Genomic DNA, 19,818 nt, shown 5'->3' with positions numbered 1-19,818 from the left:
AATCTCTAATTTTAAATATAATTTTCACAAAATTTGTTCTTCCAGAAAATATGCATTTCAAATGCAAATGAATTTAGATATTTTTTTTAGATATTGAATGAGTAGAATATATAAATATTATACGATTTGAAAAGAAAATAGAATTATGTAACATACTGAATTTTTAAATTCATTGTAGAAAAACAAAAAAAAAACGGCAAAAATACTACCTACGTACTGAAATGATATGTAGTTAATCAAAAAATAAAAAACGTGCTGAAATGTTAAATAAAACTGAAAGAAAGCATGCACACACTACGGCAGAGAGTTAATCAAATACCTACACAAATATACTATTTATATTCTAGGTTATTAATTATTCAAGTATACCTAAAGAAAATTGAATTTATTCTCGAACTTGAAAGAAGATAAGCTCACCTGCATTTATTATCTCAGATAATACTAGCTGTGGGTAAATTAATGTAGGTATGTAAGCATGTACCAGTGATGGTATGCCCAAAAATTTTATTTCCCTAGAATTTCCTCCAGAATATTTTGGGGATGGCTGGATGATTTCAGGAAAAAAATATTCCCCAGCTTAGGCTTGGCTAGGGAATTTTGAAAATTCCCCAGAATGTTCGAAATTTTAGAATATGCTCTAATTTCATATTATATAAATTTAATATTTTTCTCCCTAAACTAAATTTACTAAAAACTCTAACTAAATTTACCTAGACATCACATCACTGGCATGTATGGATGCATGTATTCTGTGTGTACAAAATGGAAGGCTTATTATATGATTAATTTATTGGTTTACCCACCAAATCTGTATTTCGGATTATTTATTCATAAATGCGTATAAAATGAAAATTTTATTCAATTCATATTTCAGAATTGGCTAATACTCTATTTAAAACATATCATCGAATTAAAAATATGATTTATTCAACAAGAATATAACCAATTTTTTGCTTTTCCCACATTTCACGCACAATTTAGTGAATTTTTGAATTTACAACTGAGTGAATTTAAAAAAATAATATTTTGTTGCGATAGTTATATGATTACATTTTGAAAGGAGATCATATTTTATTTTCCGATTGGTTAGTAGAGGATTTGAGGGTAAAATAAAAGAAAAGGACCTGCAGAAGACTATAGGGGTGCGGTCCTGGAAGTTCCTCCTGCACCAGGGTAGTGTAAGACTTCCGTTCGAATACTGGCGGGAGGTCGTTCACGTCGTCGATGTGTATTATCACCTTTGTGGAATTCTCGTTCAGGCTGTCCGACGCTACTAGGGTTAACTCGTACTGCCGTACAACACAAAATACTTAACTCAAAGAAATACCAAGCGGGACGAACAGGGTTAAACAATACTCAAAGAATAATGGGAAATTAAATCAAGGACAAAACAAGAACACAAATTAATATTGATCGAAAATAGCATACACAAACGATAAATTGTCAACTGCATTCTGCACTAGCCTAAGCCTAAACCTAGACTAAAACAAACACAAAAATATTTAAAAAAATAATCAGTGAGTTTTGATAAGTTTGAAGAGCGTGTTCTCGAGAGTGAAAGACTTTTTTTCTACTTGAAGTGATGCCCAGATTGTCCAGTGACAAAAGCATTTCGCGAAATTTGAACAAATAAGGGGAAACACTTTGGCAAAACAAGTACACGTGCTGCTCCACCAAAACGCTGATAAATCACTATTATGTAAGCGATTACTCTGGCAAATACTGTAATGGCTTGTTATAAGATAGCGGCCTACAGGCGTCGTGAATTTAAGACCATAATTCATTAGCCAAACAGCGTCGCGGCCGTGCCAATTCATCTGAGAATATTGTGTGATTGCCGAAAAGAAATTCTATTTATCATATCAAAGCCCCGACGAGAATACAAGCCTTGGCTTAGAAAACACGTTCCTCCCAGTCTGGAGTCTGGTGTGGAGGGACCGCGACTACCCACGAGGGGCAGGTGGGAGGGATTTCGTGGACACCCGCAAACAATCTCACTAAGATATCCAAGCTTTCACAAGTAAACAAAGCTTTTTTTAGTCACTTTAAATTCTTACAGCCAGATTTGATAAAAATACTTTTAAACGAAATTTATGGGCTTAGTTTTAATATTGGGGAAAAATAAGGGTCCACTCTGATCCAACCTTCAAAACAAACATCAATAATAACAAAAATAATGATTTAAAAATATCCCTAACTACGAAATAAATAATCAAATATTAAAAACTGGAACCTAAAAATGAAATGGAAAAAAATAGCAAAATCAACAAAAACAAGGCGGCTACTAAAAATGTAGAAAAGAAAATTGTTATTTTCAGCGATCGTCAAGTGGTTGACCTGAAGGACCCGCTTGGGCAGGTTGCGGTCGTCCTCCTCGGTGATTTGCGTGCGGTAGGTGGGTCGCTCGAACACCGGAGGGTTGTCATTCACGTCCTTCACGTGGATCACCACCGTGGTGTAGTTCTCCTTCAGGTTGTCGGACGCAGCCAGCCGCAACTCGTACTACAAATACATTCTCGGACATTGAATTCCAACATAATAATGTGATTACACATAGGGGCACCAAATCCTCATATGCGATGATTGCGGCGCACATGCAAGGCCGAACTAAGGCAATCAAGTCTTTGCACCGGCCGCCATTTCATTCGGCAGTCTTATCATCATTCATTTCGGATCAAATGTTATACAAAGGTGTACAGACATAATGTGTAAAACTATAAACAAATTTATATAACTATATACGACATTCACGTAGCGTACGTGCGGTAAATCCATTTATGACTGAAGTATGAATGTAAAGATTTAAAAAGACGTAATGATTCATGCAGATTAGAAAAGTCAAATTGGTCGTTCGCAGTTGAAGAACATTCACAATGAACAAATTTTACAATATTGCCAGATCTTCAAAGCTTGCGATAGCTGTCTCTCTCCTACATTTACTTATCTTTATTTTTATCTTAGAGCGGCTCTCTCACAAATTACACCCCCAATTAGCTTTACATAACATTTTTTACATAGGTAAACATAACATTTTCAAGTTTTGATAATCATTGTTCAATCGTGGCTGTAGATTGCAAACCTAAGACATTTTTGAAAGCAAAAACATTTCTGATTTCACCGATAATACCGCCTTTCCCGATTTCACGCCTACCGGAAAAAGGCATGGTAAGAACTGAAAATTATTGCGGTGATCGGAAGTGGCGAAATTGTCTTTGGCTACTGGCTAGCTAGTTTACAGTCCAATGCCACGGCAGAATACCACTTATTTGCGAAAATAATAATTGGCTTTAACGGCAACTGAATTGGTTAAGTCTCGGCGTCTAGACACGCAAAGGAATAGAGATATTAAATTGCATCGATCGGAAATATAGTAAATTAATGTTGTTCAATTTATTAATACGTACTATTTTCTATAAAGCACAAAATCTGTTCATGTTTCTGATGAAATTTGTGTAGTTTCAATACGCTACGTCTTTTTCATGAGAAAAATAGAATTGAAATATTAATAACTGTTCAAAAAAATAGGTTGTATATAGGTTGTTCCATAATAGACAAGATATCATATAGGTTGTTCAATAATAGACGAGACGTCATATGGGTTGTTCAATAATAGACAATACGTTATATAGGTGGTCCCATAATAGACAAGACGTTCCATAATAGGTTGTTACATAATAGACAAGACTTCATATAGGTTGTTCAATAATAGAAAAGACATCATATAGGTTATTCCATAATAGACAAGACGTCATATAGGTTGTTCAATAATAGACAAGACGTCATATAGGTGGTTCCACAATAGACAAAACGTCATATATGTGGTTCCATAATAGACAACACGTCATATAGACTGTTCCATAATTTTTATTAGTTCAAAAGGAAAGAGAGTGATAAAACTTGGGCAGTCAGGCAGCAACTGTTATTATTACATAAGAATACGTAAAATTGCTTCTAGTAAAATAATCAAGCTTCTTGTCATTTTTATAGAATGAAAACAAATATTTTAGGCATATTATCTAGTATTTTAAAATTCGTTGGGGTAGTCAAATAATAAAATAAGATGGCAGCAAAAGTTTTAAGTTCGTCTGATGAGGACTGCCGCTCTGAAAATTTGGTATTGCAGTGGCGTAAAGACAAACCCCCGGGTCCTTAGAGAGTTTGTTTGTAAACCAATATAATCATGAATGTAATTATATATAGAGAGTTCAATTTATAGAAGCCCAGGAGATGGTTGTCGTAAATCATCGACAAAGAATGTCATCATAGTAAATTCCTCATTATTTATTATCATCTCTCCCACTTATTTTAAATGAAAACGAAACATATATGAATATCCATCGTGTTTAAAGTTTCCAAAGTAAGTTATTTCTGATTCGTGATTTTTAAAACAGTCCGTTTTGTGCAGCAGATAACCCTGTATCTGAAGCATCATCACATTTAAGAAATCAACCTGCTCGCAATATTCTAAAAGTAATCGACCGATTTCGCAGAAAATTTTGTTCTTATTTATACCAGGAGTGTTTAGACAGTTTTTTTAATGTTAGAAGAAGTCGGGGACGCCCGAGGAATACTTAACACAATATCTCTGCACCGGAATGAGATACGGAGTCGAATTAAAACCGATGTAATATGTAATAATGGTATACAGAAGTGAATGGTGGAATAAGTCGGAGACGCCCGAGAAAGACATTAGCAATAGCGAAGCATGACGGGGTCCAATGGTAATTAATAAAGCTGTTAAAATGATGATTATGCGATGGCTTATGATGGATCTCTCTCAAATTCGTATTGCGCTGCAGGTGCAATTTTTCAACAATCATTCGCCTTGGGGAAAAATAATGGGGCTCAGGCTATCTAGAAAGTCGCTACGTCACTGTGACATTAAAATAAATGTGCCTAATCTTTTAATGACTTTGCTTTCGTAATTGCGTAGTAAATCTTGGAAATCTTCATGGCTACCAATTATCCCGGAAAATCTCTCAATAATTACGACACTTAATATAAGTATCTTGATAATAGATTGCGAAAAACCTTGATTTTAATAATTCATAGATAGAACGGGGGGTTATGATAGAAATGGAAAAAAGATTAAAACGTTGTGATTTCACCCCAAAGTTCAGATGGAATTCGTGCCCCAATTGGAGTGGAAAAATAATTGGTTGGGTGAATAGCACCGAAAATTGCACGTATTACAAGTTTCACCGAATTGGATAGGTAAATACTGTGATATGCGCGCGATTACTTGAACGTTTTTACAAATATTCTGCTAATAAACACGGTTGAACAAGAAAGTGAGAGCTTCGGAAAAGCTCTTTAATTCGCTTGATATAAAAATATATTTCACCAGCCGAACAAGTTGTACTTTTGGCTATTTTAACTCGTCTTTTAAGAAAGTCATATCCATAAATAGATAGGTATCTAATAGAGTTGAGTACCTTACATCAAAGCTAGATCGTAGTAAATTCACTAATATAGGTACATATCAAATATAATAGTTATTTTATCTTTGGTACATATATATTTTTGTAATAAAATTACGCCTTTTTAATTTTTAATTTTGACATTTTATCTCATACATAAAATAAATAAGAACCCAAGAAATGCGACGTGGGCGAGCTTTGTTATCCAAAAGTCTGGCCAATATAAAATTTACAATACAAATCTGCGATTCTTCTTCATCATGGAATCAAAATGGGATGGATATATACGATATCAGGCAAGTGGAAGTGGGACAGAGCGCGTGCTAAATGGACAGGCACCAAAAGGTAATAACTCAGTTACGGCATTGGTTTCCATTCGAATCTATTGTATGTTCATTCATCTCACAAATCCGAACATTTTATTAGTTCGCGTCATCATCTCTAGATATGTAATATTTGTAAATTCATTATATTGACTTACTGCCCTAATTCACAAATCCTCTAATCCAGGGGTTCCCAACCCCGTGCCCGCGGGCACCGTGGCGCCCGCGGAACGATTTGTATGTGCCCGCCACTATTCGACAGTGAAATAATTTTTTCATAAACATTAATTGAAAATGTGAATTATTTTTATTTATTTGTTAGAGTTTTAATTTTTTTGAGTGCCTAGGTTTATTAAATACGTTCGTATGTTTGCGATATTGTATGTATGAGTGGTTCCTTTGCTGACAGTACTTGTCGCAACCTGTCTAGCGGCGAGCCAGACTACACTTTTCACGCTAGCCTGGAACGGAGAGTTCTATTTGCACTTCACTCCTTGTACACTAAGAAAACCCGAAGTGAACGAACGCCACGAACTGAGCCGATGAACGCCGAAGGCACCAAAACACATGGCACATGGCTCTGCCAGCTCTGTCTGTCAGTGAAAGCAATAAGTATTGCCCCGACAGCCAAACTGACAGTAGTCGGCGATCATCGGCTCACTTCGGGTTTTCGGCGTGTACAAGGAGTGATGTGCAAATAGCATTCCCCGCCTGGAACCGCGTTGTTGTCATTTTGATTGCGATTGCTGCCCCGAGTTTGTCGATTAAAAATAGGTGGTGCCCGCCACCCTACCGATATTTTAGAATGTGCTCTAGAGTACAAAAAGGTTGGGAACTCCTGCTCTAATCCAATAAAAACTTGTAAGAACTTAAATCTGAAAGGTTGGACGTCACATTTGATAAATTTTTGAGGAAGGGGTTAGAAGTTTTTAAAGATTCAAATGTATCTCTAGAAGTAGAAGTTCAAATTTGAACAATTTTTTAACTACATATATATACAGGGCGTTAAGGGATGCACCTGACTTACTTTAACCAGTGATTCCTGAAATTATTTGGAGCACAAAAATGTAAATTAAATTTTTTGTCTCCCGTGACAATTTTGACGTTTTTTTTCAACTAGAAACATAGAAAATTGGGTCGATGTGAGGGTTTGGCGGTTACTCGGCTGAGTGACCAGTGACGACATAAAAATACCATCAAAAAATAGCAAACGTAAAACTTCTACAAGCTCTTATACAAGTGTGTTTTTCCGAAGTGACCTGCTAGGTAAGTATGTTTTCTAATTCTGTTTGTAAATGATAAATATAACAAGATAGAGCCCAAGAACAAAAAATAAGTTGTTCAGCGCCCTTGAGGTGATTTTTTACCAAAACGATGCTATACAAATTATCCAAGTATTAATATTATTACTATGGGATGTGTGGGATTGCCATAACCTCCCCACATCCTGGAATAAAGAATTTATTATTATTATTATATGTTTAAGTGAATTACTAGTAAAGTACCAATGCGCTACATGAATATAGATTTAAATTTCGGAAAGTTGCCTAATTAATTGAGTAACATAAGAAGAGGAAAGGAAATCCTTGGAGGAAAAACCCTTACATCCAATTTATATGAACCAGTACACCGCTCTGAATTCCACCCAGATAGCTCTGCGTAATTTCTTGAAAATAATTTAATTGAACAGAATTTTGCCTTTAATTCGTGGCAGAAAATATGTCGAACACAATCAGGAACCATGATAATTTAATAAGTAGATTTATACGAGCGGATGATATTCCCGCTCGTATCAATCAGGTATTTGAAGTTATTTAAGCGCACTTGAGGTGAACCATCACAAAACTGTGCTATTTAAATTAATCGTTATTTTTTATCATTATTACAAAGTTGATGTTGTCGTCCATGGAAACAAAAAATATTGGAATTAGTTTGCAACTAAATGGTTTATTTTCAGTATTGCCCTGGTAAAAGACAACGATTCAGAACAGAAATGTTGCTTGAAATGGCTTTATTCATGTTTTGTGATCAGATCTGAATTGCCAGTCCCTCGCCTCCCTTTTCCTAATCTCCTTCCTCTACCCACTACCTTCAGCCTCACAACATTCCACATTTGGGGATGCCATAGACCAATTGACACCAGATGGTTGGGAGCAGTTGAGACTCTTGTGCGATATTCACATGAAAAGGCTTTTCGTGTGTATCAAACCCACAGTCCACACAACCAAAGATGAATCAGTACATCACAGTGTATGAATTTCCACTTGATATTTTTATTAGGACGGACCTGATAAGCCTCAAAACCGCCTCCGCTAGACTAATGGTAAATATGATTTCGACATGTCATCATGCATTATACATCGTATCTTAAAAATGTTTTCAGTGGTTCGATAAGCGTGACAAGCTCATATGAAGTTCTTAAATAAATGTGAACTAGCCCTGCATGCATGCAAATATTAGCATCTCTGTTTGGGTGGGGAGATGGGGACTATGATATCTCTGGGAAAATAGAAACACACCAACTGAATGTTGGGGGGATGCGAGCGCGGAGTTTCGGGTATTTAAGAGTAAACTTTCCGATTCAAACTGCGGAGTACATATAAGGTCCCACCCACGTTATATTATGTGCTCCTCGTACACATGACTGTGTATCAGGAATATATGAACTGTAATGACAGAAGTTACGCCAAGTTTGAGTATATTTTAATTAAATAATGCTGTTTGAAAATGTTGAGAGCGAACCAACCGAATGAGCTAATAAAATAATTAAAAGCAAAATACAGATGGTAGTTAATAAAATTAGAGATTATATTATTGTTACCGTGTAACTGATACGGCATCATCGGAGAAAACAAAATATTACTATCAGTTCTGTAAACGACGTAATTTTGATTATTCTGATTTGACAGCACGTCTGCCAGAGTACATGAGCGCGCTCCGGCGGAATAAAAAAGTACAATCAAACACGGCTACCACATTGACAGGATTCACTAGACTCCTGCAAAGCGAAAGAGTTGAAACAGGACTTCGTTACTCTTAGTTAATAACTAATTGGAGTTTTGAATTCGCTGATATGTAGGATCTATCTTTTTTTTTCGACACGAAATGTTGATGCACGAACATATTGGAAAGCATAGAGTTAAGAAGAAAACCTTGTTTATATTAGCTAGCGTCTACTCCCATATTTTTTTAACAGAGAAAATTGAAAAAGTATTGAAAAATAATCATACATTCTTACCGTTTATTTAATTCACTGCCCACGAGTATCAATAACATTCACATCCATAAGGGTAGTTAATTTTTTTTTAATTTCTGGTAGCTAGGTACGTAAATGAATTAAAAAATGTCAAAATAGTACCTATCTATTCAAACACTAAGCAACCGTTATCTAAAAAAAGGCAAATAAAATTGTCAAAAAATAATGTTATGTTATATCTATATAAACACGTGATGTCTAAACATAACCATGAGAATATAATATTTGGTATTCATATAATTTGTGAGGCGGGTATGGGTACCGCCGCCCCGGGAAACATTTATAGGATAACAAATCCCTCTGCCATAGGTCACCCTAAAGTGATTGCCACGTTTGATGATTTAGTAGGGGTGTCCGGGTTCATCGGGTGAGTTGTTCGTCACACTGGTCCCTAGATTCCTACCCAACCCTCATTCCTTCCTCTATTCCTTTCCTTAAAAAGATCCTCCACACAGCATTCCATAAGATGACATAGGCCCTGAGGGAAATTATTTAATTTTATACTATTGACGTATGCGGTTGACACAATCTACCGGTTTAAACTATGCATTTTTATAATAACATGGAAAGTATCGTAGGTAATATATTATTATTTAATGAGCATGGAGCATTCCTCTGATGTGCTCATATCTGATTTCACTGTAATTTAAACAGTAATTAAGTTATGACAGCTTGTATAAGTTTGTTCCATGCATCCACAACTGTGTTTTCTAGGATTGCATGGAAAAGGTGTTTTATTGTTTTTTTTAGTGTCTACGGAGACTTGTATTTTTGTTGGTGGTGAAGATTTATTGGATGTCAGGGCAACTATAATGTCCAGATCAAATTTTATAGGTCTCAACCATGTCACCGATGTAATTATGTACTTTCAAAGAATTTCTGGAATGCTTTAAAAATCTACCTATTACAAGGTTTACCCCCCGGAGGTAAAGTAAAAAATATTAATAATATATTTCAACGTTTTAAGTTAGTTTTCAGGTAAAAAAGTTAAATTGTTTGTATAGAGAAAATAATATTCTTCTATGGAAAAATATTTTTGTATGGGAAAAATACAACGGAATTTCAAAAAAGTTTATATTCTTTCTTACTTCTACCATCATGTAGAATCACCTTCCAATGTTTGTGCACTTTACCCCCGGACACCCTGTATATTGCGTTATTTCAGGAATTATATTAATAACTGGATTTTTACTTCCTAAAAGCTTGAAAGGTCCAGTCTGAGTGGAAATTAAATGCTTAATATCACGAAATTCGCTGCATAAATGAAGGTTTATTAAAAGTTTCTGATAAAATAATAGGAATGCATATTCTTGGTACAGAATTTGACTGAATATTAGCATTTCCAGCAATCGCTGAATATTACGTGCAGAAAATAATATGTATAGCGGAAAACACCGCCGAACTAATGAAGGGTTACTTGATCGGCGGCGACGGACTAAATGAAGCGCATAATTAGGGAAAGGGGTGAGATGGGGAGGGTGTATGGTAGAGGGATGGATAAGGGGGGTGCGGAGGCTATGGTCCAGAGAGAACTGTACCAGATTAACCAAGAAACATGTACCGTTATAAACTTTACCGACCATTCTCCTGAAAAACTTATAGTAAGAAGTTTTTAAATAGAATTAAAATTGAGTATTAAGTTAGATAAAAGCCGGGCTCAGCAACTTTCCCCCATCGTTAATAAGTAAAACCAACAGTTAACTAAACAGATTACCGACACATATTTTACAACACTTTTAATTTTAAATGAAAAACCTGGGAAAATATCACCGCTAAACAAACGAACCGCGAACGAAGTGAATATTTAAGCAGCTAAAGTATCCAAAGATTCAACATCGCTAAGCAAAAACGAACTAAATTTCTTGAATATTGCTTCCACGTTTATCTCGACTGAATCAACACAAAATATTACAGTTTACATGCAAAATTGAACAGTTTTATGGTGTAGGAAACGGCCATCCATTTGAGTATTAGAGGATGTATCTGGAAAAGGTATTGGACCGGCGCCCATTTTCGGGGATTAAACACCTGAAAGGATTAATGTTTTTACGATGATCGCTATCACCAGCCACCGGCGATGTCATAAAAAGCGATATGTATTTTCTCCTCAACGCACCGGGAAACTGGAAATGTAATTGAAAACCTTTAGGAAGGCTTTTCAAAAAATACTCGCAGGTCTGTCTTGATAAATGAGTACGGGGAACGTACATTCCTTTCGCAAAATGTTAATAATTTTCGCCGTTAAAAAAATGATAAAAGGGCGATCCCTACTCCCTACGCGATTACTGTAAATTTCTTTTTCAGGTTTTCAGGAGGAATTATGAAAAAGGTATACTGAAAGCTTTAGCGTGCATGCCTGAAGGCTACATATCATATTTTATGACAGAAGCAATTGAAATTCGCGAGGTTAACTGTAGAAAAAAAAACGATTGATCAAAATGTTTCCGAATAATACAAATTCATCTTTAGGATCTACGATTTGATTTATTCCTGAAAGCTTAGTTAAATTTTCCCAGGATGGGTCATTTAACTATAGTTGATCTAAACCAGCTACACGGCCAAGCTGAGGTTTATCGGAGCAATAATTCAGGAACAATCCTCTTATTCTGTACTTCCTGGAATATTAAACCAAATGTTGTTTGGTAATCGCGGCATGTGCGGTGCACTGAGAAGCCGTGTGCTAGACCACGTCAACTGCTGAACGGAACATGGAGGAACCGTATAAAAAGTTTTAAATTCTACCCCTAAAGGTTAAATTCTTAATTTTAATAATGTAACCCTTTTTACTTTGGGCTTGCAACATGATCCTAGGATTAATTACTCAGGAACGAGGTTTGACGGAGCCACACTGTGCAGTATTGGGCGTTTGTGGCGCCGAATGTAATTTTCGGGGTTCGTTGTCATATATGCAATATAAAAAAGCTTGAAATGATAATTATTTATAAGTACACTTGAGAGATAAACACAATGGGAGAATGAACACAGCTTTCATTAAAGCGTTAGTACAACAGTTATAAATTATAACTCTGATGTTTACATGTTATATATATATTATATTAGCACACCTTCACATTTATTCAATAACTTATGAAGATGGGTTCTTATTGTTTCTTTATTCATTTCCTTTCTCTTACTTACAGTTTACATAATAAGTTCCACCAAAAATGTAAATAATCAGTAACTGTTTGGGTTATTAGTAGTGTTTTGTGTAACACTTACCTCACCAGAAAAACCTGTGCTGAGATGTTCGCAAAATTTATTTGTTATTGTTATTATTCCGTCATAAGTAAAAATACAGTATCGTTCTTGAGATTCTCAATGAGGATACTGTGGTACCACCCATTGCGACACTATTGTATATCAGGTTAGTAGCAGTGAAAGTACATAAGTCATTGTTTAAATTATGATTTTTTATTTAGGTTTGTGCATTGACCGGATTTACAAGGAAGTGCTTAAATACTCGCAATCGTAGGGATGTGAAAGGACTACTTTAATTATACAACACACGGAGCGTTGCGGCTTTTCAAACGTATGCATATCTAATAAGGGTTAAAAAGAAAGTTTGGTGCTCAGTGTTACTGAATAACGCATAAAGTCACCATCGTAACGGTTTTAGGTAACTTTTTGGAAACAATTGAAAAAACACTGTAATAGTATAACAGACTGTACCAGTACCATAATACTGCATTAATAATATTACATAATATAACTACATTATATAATTCACGCAAAGTAGGCTCCCAATAAAATGTTAGTAGTACTGGTAGAACACACCGAATACGATTATTTTATACAACATACGAAATATAAACGATTGGGCCATATATTTTATCGTGGGTAAATAAATACTCGTTAAGTTGTAACCCACAAAGTGTATTATTTAATTCACAATGTTGTTCACAACTCAACACACGAGTAGGAGTAGCAGCAGGCAGGTAATGTGGGTTCTTCCACTTCCTCGGCACTAATGGATGGGTCCTGCCCCATAACTTTGTTCTGAGTAGCAAGTATTATATTTGTACGTAGAATGGTACGCGGGAAAGCATTAAACTGGACGTAAATCAACTACGTGAGTCGGCAATGTAACTTACGATGATATTATTCAAAGACGGAAAAAATAAAACACGGAAACATACTTCTCACAAACAACCAAATTTAAATGAAACGATATAATGCATCTATAAAAAGTATTGTCTTATTCACGTATGAAAGAGGACAAGCGTGCTCAAAAAGGCAGGTTGCCGAGAATAAATTTCTGCCAAATGTGGAAGGTAGAAAAAATCAGGAAATCTTAGAAAAGGCTGGAATTTTTTCTTCTTTTTACTATCACCGTATTTCCATCAAGACGTAATTGAGTAAAAAAATAAAGAATGTATGGAACCCCACAAGTTTCTTGCTGAAAAAAATGTAAACGTAAATATGTATATTCGTACGTTCATTTAGGGGCAAGGAATTCTTGTTGTCAGCTGTCATATCTCGTTGTGACATTATGGCAAGCGTTGAAATGTATTCAACTCGAGGTTAACACTCTCTTTTTATTAAATTTTTAAGCACGCTGAAAACCTTCATTAATACGAATGAAGGTAACAACTTTGTCATCGTTTAGTTTAAAACTTTACTAATTTGAACATTTTTATTTACTCTCCGAAATTGAGAGCGGGTACGCACATGTAATATGGATACATCCCTTGATAAAAACACACTCACCCAGTAATTATTTACATATTCTGTTTCCACGGGTTTTGGAAAGAACCTCGAAAAACCGAGTACTTTAAACGATTTGTTGTTAAACACAAAAGCGTGTTGAGGCAAATTAGAAGGATTCCATTAAATTTCATTTCCATCTCCATGGAAGGGTGAAATGGGAGAATGGAAACTGAAACAGAGCATCGAGTATCTATCTATCTCGAGAAATCCCTTTAAAGTGGACAAAGTACGAAATTTTCCGCTGTGACTTGACCCGAGTTTACTCACAAGAACGGTAATTGACGCTAAACGACTTGAGCATACTTATTACCGAGCAGTGGCTTCATATTGACTTTCAGCAGAACCTACCTAGTGCCGACTGCTAAAATAGTGAGTATTAAATCTTTTGTCAAAGTTGTGGCTGACGGTCGCTATTGCCTACTGGTCTACGCCGTCTATATAGTATATAGAGCAGGGTAGCTAGCAAGGTCGATTCATAAAGGCTTTATCGATAATGTCGGTAACTTGTCATCGTTCCTAAGCTTGATTACAGATCGCCAATGAACACAGAACACTTAACAACGACTAAGTGATCTAAATTCATTCGACTAGTAGGTACTGTTGTTTGTACGTTATCTGTAGTCGTGCTTGGGCATGATGATACCCACAAATTATAAGGATGCGATTCTCTTAGCACTGAAAGAGTATTATTTATTGAATTTGACATAATATTTATAAATATTTGTTTATCGAATAGGTTCACCTAAAATAAATACAGGTCAACAGTTTTGTTTCTCTAAAAATAAATGACTTTATCATCAGAAAGTACCGTCTTTGAGATCTGCTTGTATCTAGTACGAGTATATACTATCCAACCTACATTGATGGCTCACTAGATTTTATATTTATGGATTGGCTTAGCCTAAGAGCCAAGCCAATGAATTCTTGTTTAAATATGGATGTAACAGATAAGGAATAATAACCTCCTAAAAGTCTGTTAACGGAAGTTTTATGGGTTTACGTAGCTCGCAAGTTGATATCCAGCCAACATTTATATCTGTATTTAATTAAAAGCACAACAAAAAATATTTTCAATTGAAAAAGGAGTAACTTTATGATAACCCTAACTAATATTGTAAATGCGAAAGTGTGTTTGTTTGTCCTTCTTACGCATGGCAACTGAGCGACCGATCGACGTGACTTTTTGCATAAGGATAGTTGGAGGGCTGAGAAGTGACAAAAGCTATTTTACATCCCTGAAAAGCATTTCATTCCCGTGGTAAAATGATTTGAACAGTAATTTCTCCCTAATACCATCGTTACGAATAACCTGAAAATATTTGAAAATCTCCTACTACTACCACAGTAAGCGAAAAATGTTGCTTGTGTTGTGGTGGAGGACTTAGCCAGCCGAGGAATTGAACACACTACGCCTGGGTGTGACCCAAACGCGATGTCAACTCAGCCACCGACCGGTCTTATTCCAACCATATTCTTAAACCTTTTGTTTACATCATACACGCATGTATTTTTATCTATTGTAATTTTAATATGATTATTTCTTTCTCATGTTAAAGTTATACTACTATTGACGTAAAAGCCCTCTGGGTGTTAAATAAATAAATAAGAATCCCCGACTTCTGCTACCATTCGCATTTGCATCATATATCCTCCTTACACTCCATTCTACGCTGAATCGCTCTATATGCCTAAACCATCTAAGCGTCCCTTTCTTAATCTTACTCATTACGCTTACATCAGCCTTGCACTCTTTGTAGATCTCCACATTCCTCACACGATCATACATGGTTTTACCACACATACGCCTCAGGGATCTCATTTCAACAGCATTCAATCTACTTTAATCCTATCTTTGCCAGTTCCATGCCTCACTTCCATTAATCAGGGTAGGTACCAGCACTCCATTGTGGACTGCTAACTTCGCTTCTTTGGACAATTTTGGGTTCATAATATAAAAATATGTGTTCATTACAATTATTATAATAATTATTTAAGGAATTCCATAATTTATTATTGTAGAAAGCAATCACTTTGTGGTTTGACATATTTAATAAAATAAAATACTTTTTTGTTTTAAAACCAGGATATTTATTAATTTAAGAACCGACCGGTTTCGCTTTACTTAAGCATCATCAGGGTACAAATTAATACTAGTATTAATTTTAGTTAGTTATTAGTATAAATTTGTACCCTGATGATGCTTAAGTAAAGCGAAACCGGTCGGTTCTTAAATTAATAAATATCGTGGTTTTAAAACAAAAAAGTATTTTATTTTATTAAATTCCATAATTTACTAAAGTGTAAATCGTGCCAAAAGGAATCAGGTCACTTTTCTAAACGAAAAACAAAATGTAATTTTGTGATATATGGTATTAAAAATACGTCTCTGGCCCATTCGTATGCGATGCATGTTCGGTGCAAATTGCTGGAGGCAGTAAGGGAGCGGAACACGAGATTATATCCGTGATGGGTGAGCTCAAGAGAGCGATACACCCGTAAAGCTCGTGCGCGGAAATATGACTGCATGCCGTATTCGTTTCTTTCAGGGGCTTATATTAGTTCAAGACATACATAAAGTTATGAAATGTTAACGTTTCGAAAAAACAAATACTTTATGTAAACACCCCTTTATGGTCCTACCGCTGAGATCTCTGTTGTCTGCTCCTTTCTGTTACAGGTGTGATATTTGTGGGAGAGAGATTGTCTCATATTTGCCATCTTAAGGCAGATGTTGTAGGAAGCGAACACAGAACCGATCAAATGGTAGGTATACGTTTGCGAACCAAAACGCGAGCCGAGCCACGAATTACGGGAAAAGAACATAGCAACTGCATGCGGCGTTTTGCACCATTTGCGTTACATCGTTCCTTTCCCATAAGTTGACGTTCAGTTCGGCTCGCGTATGTATACGTAGCATAACAATGGCACACCTTCTATTGGTGACTCATCCACCAATAGCGGACGTGACAACTGACAGTCTGACATGGTCTCCAGCATCGCGACGGGACTTAACAGTTTAAATAACAATATTAAATTATGTTTGTTAATTGATCATAACATATACCCGTAAATAACTTTGATGGCGTTCTTATTTGATGTAATATCACACAAACACCCATGTATTGTTTTTGTGATGGTTTGTTTTTTTTTTAAATAAATAAAATAAAATCTTCAAATATTATATAAACAGGGTTTTAAGGGACGTAAGTGACTTATTTTAACCACTGATTCCTGAAATTATTTGGTAAAAAGGTTAGTTAAATTATGAAATGCGGTGACATTTTTGATGATTTTTTATATGTAAAACATTATAAAAATTAGTAGTTGGAGAGTAAGGATCGGGGTCCGATGCAGAAGAAAATTTTGATCAAACTGGAAGAATTTTTTTGTTGATTTTGAAAAAAAATAAAAAAAGTCACCGGATACCAAAATATTGTCAAGAATCACTAATTGAAGTAAATCAAATACGTCACCTTAACACACTGCATTATTTATATTTCATCGACTTATTAATGTTTACGATATCTGTTCTAAAGCGTTAATTATACAGAAGGGTTTGATTAATATAAATGAATGAAATACAATTATTGTAATTAGCTTATAATACCCATATAATGTATATACAGCTGGGGAAGTAGTATTAAGTAAGGACACCCCTGAATAGATTCTCAGTTGATTTATAGTAAGTATGTATAGCTATAAGGATTCAGGGCGCTAGAGGTGAAATATCACTAAATGCGCTACACGGAGAAGACTTACTCATACAAAATATTTCCAATTTATTAAAAACCTGTTCAAATTATTCGTATTCCTGTTAAAAACGGGACTGCGGACCTTAAACGAATGAATTAACAGATTTCCTAACAAAATATACACCTGCATGAACACGTGTTCCGATATATTCTGAATAGACCAATATTTTATCAGGAACTAGATTCTCATAATTTTTTTACCGGGATCAAATCAAATCAGCCATATCTACTTATTTTTTTTCCGTGAAGGTATATAAAAATGTTGTTTTATTACAAATCCAAAAATTATTTTTGCCCTGAAGAATGTACGGTTTTTGTCCGAAACTAGTTGCCTTTGGGACATCAATAAAGTGGTGTGTTCGAAGATATAGATATTTATTTACTATATTTTTTATCAGCACTATTTTCCCCGATATTTTAAAACAAAGTAAAAATAATGAAGTTGTCGAATGACGCCTTTCAATTTAAAGTAAATGTAATAATAGCGGTATTCTTATTGATCAACCGAATAAAACAACGGTGAGGTAAAAAAAACCTTTAAATTATAGGACACACAAAAACGACTTTTGTAAAATGAACAGCCTTTCCTACAATTTATTTTATTGGAACCCATAAATCGAATAAAGATTAGGCACAATATATTAAATTCAGCTTCCTGTATCTGAAAAGAAAATATCATGGGACAGGAGTAGAGAAAAGTCAGGTGGTTGTGCAGGAACATTACTGGCGCCGAACAGCGGCACATTGGCATGGCGGAACATTGGCTCAGTGGTACGACGGAAATGTTCAGTGCCTAACTCCTTTGGGCGGGTGACGCGCTCCACTGAAATAACAGATTGATTAATGATGTCAGTAAAATCATTCCCTCGTCGGAAGAACAAAAAGCGATATTTTAATATTCATGGCAGAAATGACGGGGGTTGAATAGGCCTAAGTTGAATAGTTTTGACGAATATGTATTAATGTTACCAAAAGCAAAAGTGAAATTATCCGAAAGAGATTTTCTGTAAACGAGTTGGATATTCAGCTGAAACCATTTCCTTCCTTGTTTTGTAAGGTGTGGTACGTCGTTTCAATAAGCCAACCACAAATTCCAAGCTTTTATATTCCAAGAGCAAGACAAAACAATTTTTGAAACTTTTGGGGAGGTAAGCCATGTTGTTCTTCCTTATCGTTCTCGTGTTTGGGATAGCTTTGTAGTAGTCGTGATGAGAACTGATGTGATGCCAATGAGATGCACAACATTTGTCCCAATGATGGACACTGTTAGGCTTAGAAACGTGGGCTTAAAATTAAAAGGAAGATGAAAAGCAACACGTTTTTTTTTCAAATGCTTCAGTTTTTCGCCCCTCAAGGGTGTTCTACGCCATCACTTCAAATTATGGAGAGAGGGAACGTGAAGTTATATAATAATTTTATTTAAATGGCAAATGGCAAAAAGACGAGAAGCACGGCTTAATACCCCAAAAGTTGAAGAACATAATATACAAACTTTTTCATGGAAAAAAATTATAACTTTTATATTAAATTATATTAACTATTAGACTTTTTTATTAATTTCCAGACGTGTTTCACCTGATGACGTTTATCTTCAGACCGCTCAATGATGCAAAAGTGGAATAAAGTTATAAAGGTGATTTAATACATGAAACGTCGTATTAAAATGTAATACTACCAAGAATTTTATTAAAGGTATGAAAAATTATTATTAATAACAAACAATATTGGCTGTGAGAATCTCAAACCATATGAATATGAAAAGCTTCGTTGTCACTTTTATTAGATATAATAAAGCTGTGGGAAGGGTGTATATTGAAGAGAGGGAATTCATAAACTGACATCTTTGATAAAATTTCCAGAAATATTAATGTCACCATATCGGAGAACGAATACATTTAGTCGAATGCGAGTCTGCCGCACCTTCTGCTGTAAAATAATTCCAGTGAGTTTCTCGTGATTCAAGACTGTACCGTACTCCCTTAGCAACTTAATCTTTGATATCATAAATTATGCCCAAATCATAAATCTGTTGGAGTTATCAAGAGCGCGCACATAATCAGAAATGTAAGATTATTTCTGGTTCAAAATGAATGAATGTTGTTTTACACAAAACAGTAATTGATTATTTTCGCTCGCGAGGAAAATCTTACAAAATCACGAAGATACACAAAAATAAATGTTCCTTTGGTTATATTATCACAATGTTTTATTTATTAATATATTTTTCCTACAAAAAGTTTAAGGTTCTCGTATATTATAAGATTTAAATAAAATTGTGATAAATTCGACCACGAAATATTATACTACATTTGTTCGCTCAAACGACAAAGTGTCATTGTATCAAGCTGTCGAATTCTGGA

General features: G+C 35.1%; 1 protein-coding gene across 8 annotated transcripts in view; it reads right to left on the bottom strand.

Annotated features, from left to right (window-relative positions):
• Positions 1–19,818, bottom strand: part of CadN (neural cadherin) — a 583,020-nt gene that overhangs the window by 12,700 nt on the left and 550,502 nt on the right. For 5 of the 8 annotated variants that reach the window (XM_089651425.1, XM_089651430.1, XM_089651424.1 and 2 more), the window contains one exon: positions 2,338–2,502. In XM_089651425.1, coding sequence (XP_089507551.1) covers positions 2,338–2,502 — 165 coding nt within the window. Of the gene's footprint in view, positions 1–1,124; positions 1,290–2,337; positions 2,503–19,818 lie in introns of all 8 variants that reach the window. The other 3 variants (XM_089651427.1, XM_089651426.1, XM_089651431.1) reach the window with 1 other exon arrangement.

Source organism: Hesperophylax consimilis, chromosome 4 (genome assembly GCF_061612785.1).
Source record: "Hesperophylax consimilis isolate HC1 chromosome 4, BYU_Hcon_1.0, whole genome shotgun sequence".
Classification (NCBI taxonomy): Eukaryota; Metazoa; Arthropoda; class Insecta; order Trichoptera; family Limnephilidae; genus Hesperophylax; species Hesperophylax consimilis.
This window is presented reverse-complemented; position numbering and strand designations above follow the sequence as displayed.